This window comes from Lactuca serriola, chromosome 8, assembly GCF_051521515.1.
Source record: "Lactuca serriola cultivar US96UC23 chromosome 8, Lser_US96UC23_V15, whole genome shotgun sequence".
NCBI classification, from domain to species: Eukaryota; Viridiplantae; Streptophyta; class Magnoliopsida; order Asterales; family Asteraceae; genus Lactuca; species Lactuca serriola.
The window spans coordinates 102,489,918-102,505,172 of NC_136415.1; the positions used below are offsets into that span (position 1 = coordinate 102,489,918).

Genomic DNA, 15,255 nt, shown 5'->3' on the forward strand with positions numbered 1-15,255 from the left:
TAATAAAGTGTTGTATTAGGTGTCTAAGCCAATAACTGAATTAGCGTTTACTTGAATTATTAACAAAGTCCTTTTAGGTTGCCCTCAAATCTAGTAATTGAATAAGATGACTTTTAGAGAGAGATATTGATTTATTGATTTATTATATGATCAATAAATAGCAATAAATGAATTTATTAATATGTTATGGAAATAATATATTAATTAGAAATAGTATTATTTAATTAATAGTTAATCAGAAATTAATTAGAATTAATTAGATTAATTAAAAGTACAGGGTCTAACTGTGATTATTCAGTAGTTGAACAAGAGGTTCCAGAACTTTCCTCCTTTAGGTGGACGGTTTCTGGAGGGAATATTATAGGGTTTCAAGAATATTCCTTATAGATAATTAGGGAGTAGATAATTACCTAATTTGAAGTATTAATATAATATTCAAATTAGGGTTATCTAGGATTTCCTGTTTTAACTATAAATAGACCCTAAGAGCTACAATTTTCGGCCACTTGTTTATTCCAAGAGATCGTCGAAATTCCTCCATCCCCTCTCCCCTCTTTTTAAGCCTCCTTGTTGATAGGGTTGGATGTGAACCATCAGAGGCACGAGAATTCTAGTGCTAGCTTCCAAGTGACTACAAGAAGGATTACGATTGATTATCTGCTAGTACAAATCAATGCCAAAGATTAATTTTTTTTCCAAAGACTGAAATTACAAATATTGTCTATTTATATTAAAAGTTTTACACAGACGTAGTGGGTAAATGAACAACAAGTTATGCTGTAACTCCTTTTTGAATGATAAAACTTATTCTTTTAAAAACAACATAAATCTTAGGGTCATAACATTACTATGTATGACCCATTGGACTCTATTGAACTTCTGACGTAAGGAAACCGATAGTATCAAATGAAAAATGTTTAAATCTGTGTTGATTTTTCATGCATGATTTCTTATGTTATACCACTTTGCATGATGCAATTTTTAAAATAGTTTGTCCCACAGTAAAAATCCCACTCTCCAAGTCCAAAAGAAGGAAAACCCCATTTAGATTCATACATACATGTTTCCCTCCAACCCATCTAAAAACTTAAACATGTTGGTTTAAGTGTTGATCTTCTTTCCAATGGATAAGTCATTCAACCCATCTAAAAACTAAACAATCAGTTGATCTAAGTGTTGATCTTCTTTCCAATAGATAAGTCATAAAGTTCACATATGCCTCTTTCCAAAACGTCAATTTGGTTGTTAAAAATGTAATTTCCATCTAGAACTCATGTACCCAAATGCAATGTTTGTACCCAGGCCAGCTTCATAGTCTAAGTTCATTCATCATAAAGAGGCATTTTGGTCTATAGGTTTCTACATGACACGAGTACTGTTAGTGTCATTTTGAAAAATAGGACTGAAACCGCAATATTACTAAATCACAGTTTTCATTTCTGTAATTCAGTCTTCATAGAACCATGTGCGAACAATAAGTATATATTATCTGATTAAAAGTATGATTTTGATATGTTAACCCATCGTTAAAATATACAGATTTATTTAGATAGTGCAGACTGCACAGGCTTGACTTTTGTGAAAGAACACAAATTAATGTCGGGCCAAGATGACCAAAGACCTCAAAGACTTTGAACCATTTCACACTCAAAAACTGAAACCATAAACATATATAAACAATGTGGGCAGAAAGGTTCACATTTTATCATTAAGCATCCAAAAAAAAAATCACATTATTATAACGTTATAATCGCAATAAAATGTAGAAATAGGCGTCAAGTACAAACCTAACATATTTCTGACTTCTTATTATATACACCAATTACAACAACCTTTTATTTCATTGTTACATTTTTTATTCTTTTTCATGATTTAAATACACGACAAAATGTTATATTACATGGTCAAACCTACTGTTACCCTAAAAGATGCAGTGATGATCCAAAATAGGTACCACAGAACACTCCTGCACAAATCATCTGACAAAAATTGTACCTTATTTGAATTTCCACTCATTCCACCTTCATTTTTCTTTTTTCTTTTTTGTATTTTTTTTAAATAACATAACTCGCTAATGACAACTCTTGAAGCTCACTCAACATCCACTCTTCACCCGTTTGTCCTCCAAGAACAATCGCACGTGTCCCTCCAACAACACATGTACTATGCCCCCAAGCAAACCTAGGCGGCCGACCCGGTACATTCAAAATCCGCCATGTCGGCTTCTCTTCTGTCGGGTCAAGTATATACAACCGTGAAGCCGAATGAAGCCCCGCAACCGACCCACCAAAAACAAGTATCCGCCCACCGGGCAGACTGACCGCCACATGGTCAAGCCGGGGCGGGGGAGCTACCCCGCCCGGATTCCCCGCCCCGGGCATCCCACTACCCGTAACACATCGCCAACACGGCTCGTCTTCACTCAAATCCATAGTAAACACATCACTTGATCGAAACCTAAGGGGCCCACTTTTCGCCAGCCCACCAAACATCAAAATCTTCCTCCCACCATACACGGATAACGTATGCCCGAGTCGACTCGGTGGGGTCCACGACACCGGAATTTCCCTCCAAATCGGTTTTTCAAGCGACAGATCGAGAAGAAACGTATCGCTTAAAAGAACACCGGAATCCGCACATCCACCCGACACAATTAATTTAGTTCCATCGAGGGTACACGAACTATGCCACGACCTCGGAATCGGAGGGGCTAAACCGGAAATTTCGCGCCATGTTGGATGTTTAGCGTCCAAATCCAACAAAAAAACATCATTCAACAACCCTTGTCGACCACATCCGCCAAACAAAACAAGATTCGAACCATTGACACACGAAAGCGTGTGGCCCCAACGTCCAGGTGGCGGGGACCCCACTTTTATATGTTGCCACTCGGGTTTACTTGAGTTTAAGTCAAGGACAAAAGTGTCATTCATTGGTTGCATGTTGACACCTTCACCACCGAATAGAACCACCCGGTTTCCAACCGCACACGAGCTGAAGTTGCAGCGGAAGGGTTCGACCGCACCGCCGACGGTTAGCTTCCGCCATGCAGCCGCTTCGAGGGTGGTTAGCTCTCGGGCTAACCGGCCCCACCCTAAGCGTTTAGCCCCGGGGACGGTTTCTAGAACCCTAGTGGTTTCACTCCCCCACGCGTTCTGACACACCATTCTCCATAAATCTTCGTTTTTTGTGATTTCATAAAACCGGGAGCAAACCGATCCAAAGGACGCGATGTCTCGTGGGGTTAACAGTGAGAGAATCTTGAGGGAGATTACTTCGTCGGTCAATTGGAGAATCCCGGGAGTGGAATTGCGGGTTGTAGAGGCGGAATTGGAAAGAAGAGCGGAACGGAATAGGTTGTAGGGTTGTAGGGTGGATTTTGTTGTGGACCCCGGGAGTGGGCCCAGGTCGATGTTGGTTTCTGTGAAGAATTGGATTCCGATGATGTGGGTTATTTCATCGTCATCGCCGTATATGGAGGTCATACGGAGTCTGTTCATAATTGGGGTGCCATCTTTTCTGAAATTTAGGAGTTCTCCTTGGAATTCAATTCCGTTGTTGATGCATCTTCTGATTTCTGAAACTACTGAAGAGTCTACTAATGGATGCCTTCTTTTTGCGTATGGACCTCTGCATTGTAAGAATCGGCTGCAAATATAGATGAAGTGGTATTATAGTAAATAGCAATAATACAATGTATATATTATGAAAGAAAGATGCATCAAGCAATTTTTGGTAATAATGTATTTATTATGCTCTTAATACTCCTAATGGCATTCACCATACTATGCTAGATGCTTAAAAAACACAAACAGGTCTTTTGTGCTCATCATCAAAGATAACATGACCTGAATAATACAATAATTCCATGTGATCTATCAGGATGATTAATGCTTCCCATGTACAATCCAAAAGAAGTTTATTGGTAAGCACATGCATGTCAACATATTATCTAATTAGAATCCTTGACCCCTAAATGACAACATTAGTGCAGAGGGTATATCATGATCTTGTTAAGCTTTATTAACTGCTCAGAATAATTATACCAAGCATATCGAGTAATAATTATTGTACATTGATTATTCTGGATTTCTCATTACTATTAAAACAATTATTAGGTTTGTTTATCCATGCTTAGTGTTATGAAACAAACTCACGGGAATTCAGGGGATTATTTAGATTTACATTATCTTATGTGCAATGCAATTCCTGGTGTTTTTTTGAAGGTTATTGATGTACTAAAGTGCTAGATTTGAAGGTTATCTATGGTGCATATGTTTCAAAAGAACAAAATTAAGCAAAAACCTACGATATCAAGAACGAGAATATTTCAAAACCCCAAAACACAGTAACCCTAAACAACAAGATCATTTTATAAAAACGAATGGCTCAATTGAACTAATTTCAATTAGGTGGATTAAAACAGTACTCACCAATTATGACCAAGGACTTCTTCAGCGCGATACCCAGTAACCATCTCGAAAACCGAATTGACGTAGATAATCGGTTGATCAGGCTCTAACGCATCCGTAACCACAAAACCACACGGCGCCGGTTGAAGCAGGCTATCGACGGGGAACGGCAAGGGGCCGCCATCGTTCAATAAAAACCCTTCTTCCTCGTCGCCACTCAGATCAGAACTGCTACTGTCCCACTCCATAAAAAGCAAAGCAAATATCGAATAACTGGCGCTTCACCCCATAAGATACACCTCAAATTGAAACAGAAAAAAAAAAAAAAAAAACAAAAAAAAAAAAAACAAATAGAGTGGTAGACAGATGAGTCACTGAAGAAGAAGAAGAAGAAGTAAAAACCCTAATAGAAACAACTATTCCTAGTAAAATCTAGACGAACCTCTGATGAAATAGGGTTTTGTGTGGCTTAATTTCGAGTTATTGGGTTGTGTAAATGAGTGGTGCGTATGAATTTTGCAAATGAGCTCGTACAGAGAGAGAGAGAGAGAGCAACACAGAAGGGGGATGAAGAGGTGATATCGAAATATCTCCACGGCTCTCCTGACTCCACAAAGAATTTGGAAATTTGTATGTTTCCACTCCCCAAAACTGTTTTATCTTTTTTAGTAATAGTGGCCCTTGACTTCTTTCATTTTTTGTTAATTGACTTAATTAATTATGTGAAAAACTAAATATATTAAAGTTACTCATATAAGTGTGGTGTGTATTATACGACTATTTTTTCGAAATTTAAAAAATATCGTAAGAATTTCTTTTATGGATATGTTTTTTTGTTGATAAATATTAGTAACCCTTGAAATAGCAACTTATATCATTCACTAGGTATTAATATTATCGGTCAACCATTAATTATGTCATCTTAAAAACCTTCCATTTAGGCTCACGGATTGTATTTTGTATTCATGGTAGATTAATATTATTATATTCCTCATCCAGCTATTATGAATTTCATATTAAAAGAAATTTTTATAGACTTGTGGCATGCACATGTTATTTGCGAGGATCAAACAAGCCTCTATTTAAGAGAAGTGCAATGATAATAAACATGTTATAACTAACTAAAAATGGTGAATAAGTTTGCGACAACTAAGATTCCTACTAATGTGGGTATAAGTTCATTAGTGATTCAACTAATTTAATGGCTAGGAAATTATGTATAATCGTGTACATAAATCATCACATGAAATAAGAAACCAAATAACATGAAATAAGCAACCAAAAGCAAAAAAATGACATAAAAGGGATGACCGAAAAAATTAGTGGAAATTATGAAGTGCAAGCAACACATAAGCGTGAATTCCACAAGGATCACACTAAATAATGGCCTATTATATATACACAACTTTTAAAAACATATAATTTTCCAATCTTGGGTTGACTTAACAAAAAAAGTGGACGTGAATTATTATTTATTTAAAAAAATAAAATAAATTAAATTAAAGGTAATCAGAGGGATAGGGCTCGTGTTTGTGGTAGTTAAGGGGTTATCAGAGCAAGGTTCTAAAAGTTTCGGACTGTGGAATAAATGCACAGATGGAGAAGGGTACCTAAGTAATATAAAATAAAGTGTAAATATAAAATATAAATATATTAATTTCTTTTTCATTTTATACATGCCAAAGTTTCATATTTAAATAAAACTCCCTCTTCTTACTTCTCTCTCTGTTGGTTCATATTGCTTATCATGGCGTTCTTTAGAATTTTGATCCAGATCGAGTGTTGTGTATGTCTACTAAATTCATTTGATAATTGTAAGTATTTCCTTTTGTTTATCAATCGAAAACATATAGTATAATATAGTTTCATATGGTTAAAAACATCCGAAACTATATTTTAATTCCTCTCTACGATTAGATTTATACATTTTTATCATGCTTATATATAATTAATACAATCATAGCAAAAAATTGGTTAGATCATAGATGTAATTCAATTGCTTTGTTCTGTATTCAGATCTAAGCCTCAAACTCCATATGTTTATAACGAGACTATATACATCCTCTAACAGCCATTTGGATTTCAATCTCCAACAACAATCTTTGGGCTACTTCGTTGAAATCACAAGGTAACCAATTTAAACAGAGCACGTCTAGTGTATGGAATTTGTCAAGAATTGTCTCCATAGAAATTATGTTTACCAAGTTTATGAATAAAGATGAAGAATAAAAAGGAGTAATGATGAGGTTTGTAACAATGGAAATGGAAAGGAGCAAAAGATAGAAGATAAAGCTGGCCTTATTGTTACGATGCTTCACTCAGAAGAGTTGGGAGCTTGTAAAGATGAGAAGGAGGTTAAAGCGTCAAGAATTGAAAACCTCGATTGGGGCGAGTAATGACTAATTAAACGGATATTGTTTGTTATTTCATGATTAAACGGTGCACTTTTACCATTCCTACAGGTGTACAAAAAGTTAAATATATGGTGTCCCTTATAAGCATTTACTTAGAGTATTTTGGATTTAGATTATTTCAAAAAGGATGGGTTGCAATCTTCTCTTAAGATCCTATATGTGAAAAACAATCTCAAAAACACTAAGACCTCTATTTAGATTCTTAAGATCTCAACTAGGATAGCTTATATCGATCTAATCTTACATCATGAGTTTTTATTATGTCTTTAAGTCTTTAGTTTTCTAAACCCAAGGAAATTCATCATTTCTATTAACCTAAAAAAATGTTTATTCAGTCTGAAGTAAAGTTTTAAAAATTCGTTCATTCAACTTGAAATTGAGCATCACATATCACGGACAACCTCATAGAACATCACATGATAAAATGGTTTGTTTCTTTGTGTCTTTAGTTGTACACAGTGTTCTAAAAGGCACGCCATAGCGTGAGGCGGGCCGTCGCCGTTACGAAAAGTTTCATAACGTTGCTGTTAGGCGTGGCGCGTGGTAAGGCGTGTCATGGCGCGTTATTGCGTGTTATGGCGCGTGTTTTTTCGTTTGAGACATTTCTTTTGCTCTTTTTTATACATTTTCTAATCGGACATACAAGTATTGTGTTTTTTATTAACTTTCTGTTATTAGTTGTTGATATAACACTTCTAAAAACTAGGTATATTTCATATAAATTTATATTTATGCGGTAATATAATTATAAATTAATACAAAATCGCCGCCTTACATCACGCCGTGAAAAACGTCATGGCTTGCCATAACTCGTTAAGCTTGAGGCTTGGCCTTGCCGCCACGCCACGCCTCACGCCTTTTAGAACCTTGGTTGTACATGATTACAATGATTTTGTTTCTTTAAATACGTAGGAGATTCTCTTCCATTTGTATTTACAAGAATTATGGGTACTACATAAGAAGTTGAAGTTTCTTTTGGTAGGATCTGCATTTCTCGAAACACTCTTGACAACCAGGTCTTTAGGATTATTTGTGTTTTGAGTTGATTATAAAATTTATACAGACATTGATAAATTCCTAAAGAACAACTATTGATCTTGAGTGTGTCACTCTATTCACAAAATCGTGGTTATAAAAACAGTACAACAAAACTAATATGTTTGGAAGGTACACCCATTAATTCGTTGTTGGGGTGACATTAATTAGAGTAAACTGTAAAATTGGTCTAGTTAACAAAAAAAATTGTTTGTGATTATTAAATAAAAAAAAAAAAAAAAAAAAAAAAAAAAAAGACTTTTCAACTTTTATAGGGTTCAATAGTTAAAACCTTTGATCCACTAAAAACTTGAAGTGATTGTTTGGTTTAAAGCATCCACAATGGTGAGTTCAATGGGAGAGTTGAATGAGGTGGCAAGTCCATGTGTCATTCAATGAATGAAATTCTACCATTGTGAGATACCACCTTGGCAATCAATGTATTTGGAGTTCAATGGCCATTAAGGAAAGTTTTAATTCTTAAATATGTACTATAAATTACATTTTATAACATTCTATTAAACTTTGTAGAGTTTAATGCATTGTAGAGAAAAATATAATAGAGTTGTATGGATTGTAGAACGATGATGTGGCAATCTAGTGAACTCTATGAAGTTCAATGCATTGTGGATGCCTTTAGTGGGCCCACACACTTACTATATCAAACCGATTGATTACCTACCATTTTAGGCTTTTATAGTTCAAAAAAGTAAATAAATAAATATGAACCCATTGACTATTGAGTAATTTGACGGAATCGGTATGTTTGGATAGGATATAAATGCGATTTATAGCAAATTTGTCATGTATTATTAATTAGGTGTGACATTTATGTATTGCATGAGTTTATTTAAAAAAAAATTAAAAATGAAATTTTAACAATTTGAAAAGTTTGAATTTATAAGAAAATGAGAAAAATTTTGAATTATTAAAATTAATGAGGTTTTAATGTATTGAATATACATTACATATATAAACTCTTTCTAATAAATACTTACATATATATATTACCTTACATATTAAATGTGAAATTTTAATTTAATAAAATGAAAAATACAATAAAATGACAAGTGGAAAATAGAAAATTAAAAAATTCTAGAAAAATGTCATGTGTCCAATTGAAGGAGAAAATGACATGTGGCAAAAAAATCTTTATTTATTAGGGAGGGCTAGCGAATACTCATGTGTTCTACATAATACAAGACTATATATGAGATCTTTATAAGTGTATATTTTTTAAATATATCAATTGCGTGGTTGTTAGCTCTTAGATAATAAATCTTATAATAAGTTGATATGAACATTCTTTGTTTTTGATTTATATGATAATTTAGACATCTTTTAAAACTATATAATCTCAATTGTCTTAATGGCCTCTACCTACGGGTTACTCATGAATAAAATTAAATATAATATATGGTTTAATGATATTTATAGTTATTGTTATGATTAATTAATTTTAAAAAGTTTATTTGCTTAAGATTTTAATTTCTATCATTGTAATTATTTAAAACATTAAACATTATTTTTGCTTTTAAAGGTAACAATATAATTTTTGTATATAATGTAACTTTTAACTATTGTTATTATAAGTTATTTAAAATAAAGCATTTGGAAACTCTTAATTATTTTAATTTTGTTTCAAAAATTTAACTTCTTTAAAATTTATTTGATGAATATTGTTAGTTTATTTGATTGTAATTATTTAAAACAACAAACATTGTTTTTGTTTTTAAAGATAACATTATAATTTTTATATAATATTAATTTTAACTATTCATATTGTAAGTTATTTTTAAGCTGCTTATCTGAAAATTCTTAATGATTATAAAAAATAGTTTCATGGTTTTTTTTTTGTTAATTTATGTTTAACACTATAATTTATAAATTTAACTATTTATAAAATAGTGTTTCGATTTTTTTCAAGTTTACCTGAATTTTTGATTTAAGTTAACCGTTTAACATTATATTGAAATTAATAATTTAACTATTTTGCATAAAATCATAAGTTATATAAAAGTTGTGACTTTAAAATGATAATTGCTCAAATACAACAACATATCTAAACTAATAAGTTAACTATAATATGTTAAAAAGTTAAAGTCATAATTTTATAAATAAAAGCAAAACATTATATCTTAATATTGTGGTTTAGTTAATTTATGATTAAAATTTAGGTTTTTGCATTAACTTAACATTATTAACCAACTTATAATAATTATTAGAAAGAAATTGAAAAATCATGAAGATTTCAAATGCATATGGTGCAAATAAAAATATCTCTTTTATAAATATATATAGATTCGTTATAACATAATATCATTTAAGTAAATAAGATAATATTATTCAATTATATAAAATAGTTAGCATAGTTTATATAAAACTTCTAATAAATAATTTAATTGAAAGTTTATTAGCTAAAGTTAATGGGCTTGAATCAAAGTTGAACAAAAGTATTAAGTATTAACCATGATTTTAAATAACGTAAGGTGTAACTTGGCAGCAGTGTCAAGCCTCAAGCTTTTTCGAGTCGTGACGAGCCACGTCGTTTATAAAGCGTGACTTTAGGCGACAATTTTGTATATAATTAGTTATTTTTTATATATTTTCTACTATTATTCATTGTTATATACACATGAAACTTAAGGCGTCATTTTATCAAAGCTTGACGTCAAATACAAACATTGGAGTCATGGCAGAGCCATGACAAGCGTTTTTAAACATTGGTATTAATTATCAAGAAATCCCTAGGAGGCTAGACTAATTTCGAACCAAAACCCTATTAAGTGTTAACAATTACTGTACTAGGTCACGACCCTACTTTGTTAAAGTTCTCTACGAAAATTATGTACGATTGATTTTGTTTATATGTCTTTTTACTATATATGGGAATATTCAGAGCAATGAGAAATTTCCAATAAAGCTTTAAAATTTTGGTCCAATTTAAGTTTTAGTCATAAATTAATTTTTGTTTACGAAAAAGTCCTAAAAACCGGCAAAAACTTGCATTTTGATCCTTTTGACCGGTTGAAACCATTAACAAATTAATATGAGACTATTTTGTAAACCGAACTTGAGACTTTTCTTCAAACAAAAACCTTATAATAATAATAATAATAATAATAATAAGATTTTTGTATGCAGAAAAGTCTTAATATATTGGTTCAATTTACGAAATAGTACCAACTTAATTTGTTATCGGTCGCAACCGGTTAAAAAGAGTCAAAATACAAACTTTTGCTGGTTTTTAAGACTTTTTCATAAACAAAATTTAAATTAGGACTAAAATGTAAATTATGCCAGAATTTTAGAACTTTATTAGTGATTTCTCTTAGAGCAATTATTGAAAACAATAAAATTGCAAATTTGTTAATTAATCCAAAAAGTGTTAGCAAAAACAATCATTTAAGAATTGAGATTACATCACTAATGTTTAACCAAAAAGAACTAAAGAAGTACTAAATATTATTCCAAAAGAGTTCTTAAACACTTAAAAAACTATATAAAAAATGTTAGAAAAAAATAATACTAGAGATATTATAAAATCAAATGTTCCAAAAATCACAAACTCATTACATATGATTGGATATGTTGCTGCTTCATGTTGCATGCATAGGATATTATTTGTAACATGTATCTTAAAGTCATGGCTTTGTTTGTTTTAAATTATTTATTTTGAAGATACATAAGTTGTTTATAACTTTATATAGCTGCTAAAATGGGCAGATAGAACAAATTGAGTTATGACCCATCTATCAATTTTATCTTTCTTTTAGTTTTATAGATAATTAATAATTTAACGAAAACAAACTTATCATTAAGCACTCAAAAACTATAATTGTCCTGGATATAATAACGATAAAGACCTTTTTTTTATTCGTCCTGACTTTTAAGGATATTTATTTTTTTAGGATCTGGCTGGATATAAGGGTCGCAATATTACTATGTATAACTTTTTAGACTCTATTAAGAAGCTCCACGTTATCTCGCATGTAAAGTAACCAAAAGTATCATATACCAAATGTATAAATATATGTTATTTTTCATGCACGATTCATGTCTTCCCAAAACTAAGAAAAGGAAAACCTTGTAAGATGCATTCCTTAAAATAACATTCATAATTTCATATCTCCCCATGGCCTCCGAAATGGACTTTCATATTGCAAAATGGACCCCCATATCATATATGATTTTTTTTTTGTTTTTCTGTAAAATTTCTCAATCTAATATTTATATTTAGTAATATAAAGCTCTATTTTCCTAGAAAAATGATGTTATAAAATCTATATCATAAAAAAAATTTGAAAAAAATATTCTTTTACAAGAAATCATGATATTCACAAAAAATGTGAATTTTTTTAGGTTATGGTTGGCGTACTACAACTAGCTAATAAGCTACCTTATTTTTCAAGCTTTTTTAAATTGTTAAATTTAGCAAGCTAAAAAGTAACTTATAAACTAGTTTTTTTATGAGTTTTTCTTAAAAATTTTCAAATATAACCCTTAATTAATTATATAAACACATTTTTTAAATGCCATTTTATGTCTTTCCGTTAGTTTACCAAACATCATTTTTTATCAGCTAACTTTCAATTATTAACTACTTTTTTTATTTATCAACTAGTTTTTTCAGCTAGTACGTTAAACATAGTCTTACACCCCGTTCCCGAGTTCAACTTAACGGGAGAAAAGAAAGGAAATAGATGGAAATGAGAAGAAAATAAAAGAAATTGGTATTCCTGAGTTTCATTAAAAGAGAGAAGTGGAAGGAAGTGGAGGGAAATGGGAGGATCACTTTCCCTCCTAACTTTCCTTCCGATTTAGGAGGATTTGGAAAGAAAGAACAAAATGATTCATTTTCCTTCCACTTCTCTCAAACTCGGGAACACAAGAAAATTTTGTTTTCGTTTCCTTTCTCTTCTTTTCTCTCATAACTTTCTTTTCTTTTCTCTTATCTTCTTTTGTTAAACTCGGAAACAACATGTTAGTGTGCAAAGTGAATTTTGAAGTACTATTTTTCTATTTCTTAGTGAATAGTAGTATTTTTTGGTATGTTTTTTCCAATAAAAAAATTGAAATGATATAGGTTTAGGTATTTCATACTAGTTCATAACCCGTGGGAACCACGGTTAGAAAATTAATTAAACTTTCTAAGTAAAAACTCAAAACTATTAATTAATAATTTTAAATTAAGAGATATTATGTTAGTTATATATAAAATTATAATCGTTGATTCAAATAAATACGTAAAATATATTATCTTATAATTTGTATAAATTTTATTTTTTATAGTTTGTTTAATTTTATTTTATTTTTATTCTAATGTTATTAATTTAATGTAATTAAAATGAGATTTAAATTTTGAAATTTGAAATTTGAAATGGAGAATCAATAGATTGACAAGTATCATGATATTAATTACAATGTCTAATGACATTGTGACACTTGGCAAAAGAACTACTCTTTTATTAGTATAGGGAGATTTGTCCATTTCTATTTCCAAGTGGATACTAAAGAAACGACGATTGTACATGGAAATTTCTTATTTATGTTAATTTTTTGAAAAAGGTTAACAATTTATTGATTTAATCTATTATTGTCTTTTAAAAAACCAAAACAAAATATTGCACTAATAAGTATGTTTTAAGATATATTTACATCCTATTTGATCCTTTTTGGGATAGATTAGTTGTTTGCTTCTTTATTTTTTGTATTTTACTATCAGATAAATATTTATTGGCCACATATTACTATTTTAAACTTAAATAAAACAATAATAATGATGCAATGTATATAGTCTACCACTGCAAATGATATCTAGTCTAACTGGGTTGATGCATCGGGTTTTATATTTATATGGAGCTTGAGGTTAGGACATTGATTCTCTTAAACTACCTCATGTGGTGCCACATGTAAGGAATTTTTCCCTGGAAATCCGTATGAGGGTTGGGTTTGTCGTGTAAAGGAGCTTGAATCTGGGGTGTTCACTGAAATATTGTGAGTAGGCTTCCACTTAATTCGTTTGTCATTTCCAAAAAAACAGTCTGTCTCTTTTTCACCAACTCAATGTGTCTCCAACATATCGTCTCTGATGAGCGAGAAGCTCTATGCAAATGTTTGGAAAAAATCAAATCGGGTGAGGGTGAAGTGGTGGTCATTGGATGTAAAACAATGGTCGCCTAGATGGAGTTTAAATAAAGTAGGTTCAATGGAATAAATGTTAACGGCGGTCTAAGGTGGTGGTTTACGGTTTTTTTTAGTTTCCCCCATTAGAGAACACAAAGATGAAAAGAAATAAGTCAACTAAAGAAGAATGATGTGAGTGGGTGAGGTTTTAAGCAAGGACATTTTAATTCTAATAAACTATAAATAATAAACAATAAATAAGTTAATTAAAAAAATTATTAAGGATATAATAGTCTTTCTATGTCTGATAGAGACCAACGACGCAATAAAAATATATTTTAATGACTATCCAACTTAAAAATAGACAAAACTGCATAAATGGTCCATGTGGTTAGCTGAAAATCGTCACTTTGGTCCAAAAAAGTTTGGACTAGCACCAGAGGTCCAAACTTTTCATTTTGTTGCGATTTTGGTCCAACTTTTATTGATCTTTTTTATAATGACGATTTTGCCCTTATCTTTTTCTTTTTCAGTTTAGTGATTTGCTAAAAATACTTTTCCAATTAAAAAAAAGAAAGAAATTCTCCTCTCTCTCTCTCTCTCTCGTCTTCTTCCTAAAAAAACACACACAATTGAAAATCGGTTTTGTAACTCAAGAACTCAAGACCAAAAGCATCAGATGCACACCTATATTTCGTTTTTGAAATCGATTTTGTATTTCATTTATGAAACTGATTTTGTATTTCCTTTGTTGGGTTTCTGGAACTTGCTTTCAAAAATTAAAACACACACGCACAAACAGATATGTTCCCTTTCCTCTGTTCCTCACCAAAAAAACCAATCGATGGTCTCTAATTTCAATTGACAAAGGTGATAAAGAAAGCTTGAAGCAAAACGGGACTAAAATCGACTTTGGATAACAAACGATTCAAATTGAATAATTGATTTTGATCTGGTTTGACTTTCGGATAGTCAAAAATTGATATCTGATTATTGAAGGTTTGATTTAGAAGTGGATTGAATAATGAAGGAGATGAAACAACGAAGGTGTTTCCCCTTGCTCATCCACGAACCAGCAGCCCCGAAATCACAGCCGCTCGCTGCTTCTTCCCACCTGCGTCGCTTAACTCTCATCGACCCGGAGATTTCTCCCTCCTCACGATCTGCAATCGTTGATACCTCCCTCGGTCCCCTTTCTGGCCTGCGACGAGCAAGGAACCAAGGATCGAACCCTCCAAAATCGAACTTGGTGTTCGATTTCTCTTCTA

At 31.6% G+C, this 15,255-nt stretch overlaps 1 protein-coding gene and 1 long non-coding RNA gene across 2 annotated transcripts; one reads left to right on the plus strand and one right to left on the minus strand.

Moving 5' to 3' along the window:
• Positions 1–1,780: 1,780 nt before the first annotated feature.
• On the minus strand, positions 1,781–4,771 carry LOC145065811 (adagio protein 1-like). Its single transcript, XM_079012895.1, has 2 exons — positions 4,434–4,771; positions 1,781–3,648 (listed from the first exon to the last, which is right to left on the minus strand). Exons 1-2 carry the CDS (start codon positions 4,658–4,660, stop codon positions 2,055–2,057), a joined length of 1,821 nt encoding a protein of 606 aa, XP_078869021.1. The 5' UTR covers positions 4,661–4,771; the 3' UTR covers positions 1,781–2,054.
• A 1,325-nt stretch (positions 4,772–6,096) lies between these two features.
• LOC145069101 (uncharacterized) lies at positions 6,097–6,913 on the plus strand. Its single transcript, XR_013689274.1, has 2 exons — positions 6,097–6,226; positions 6,429–6,913. It is a non-coding gene; the product is annotated as an uncharacterized LOC145069101 (long non-coding RNA).
• The last annotated feature ends 8,342 nt before the right edge of the window (positions 6,914–15,255 follow it).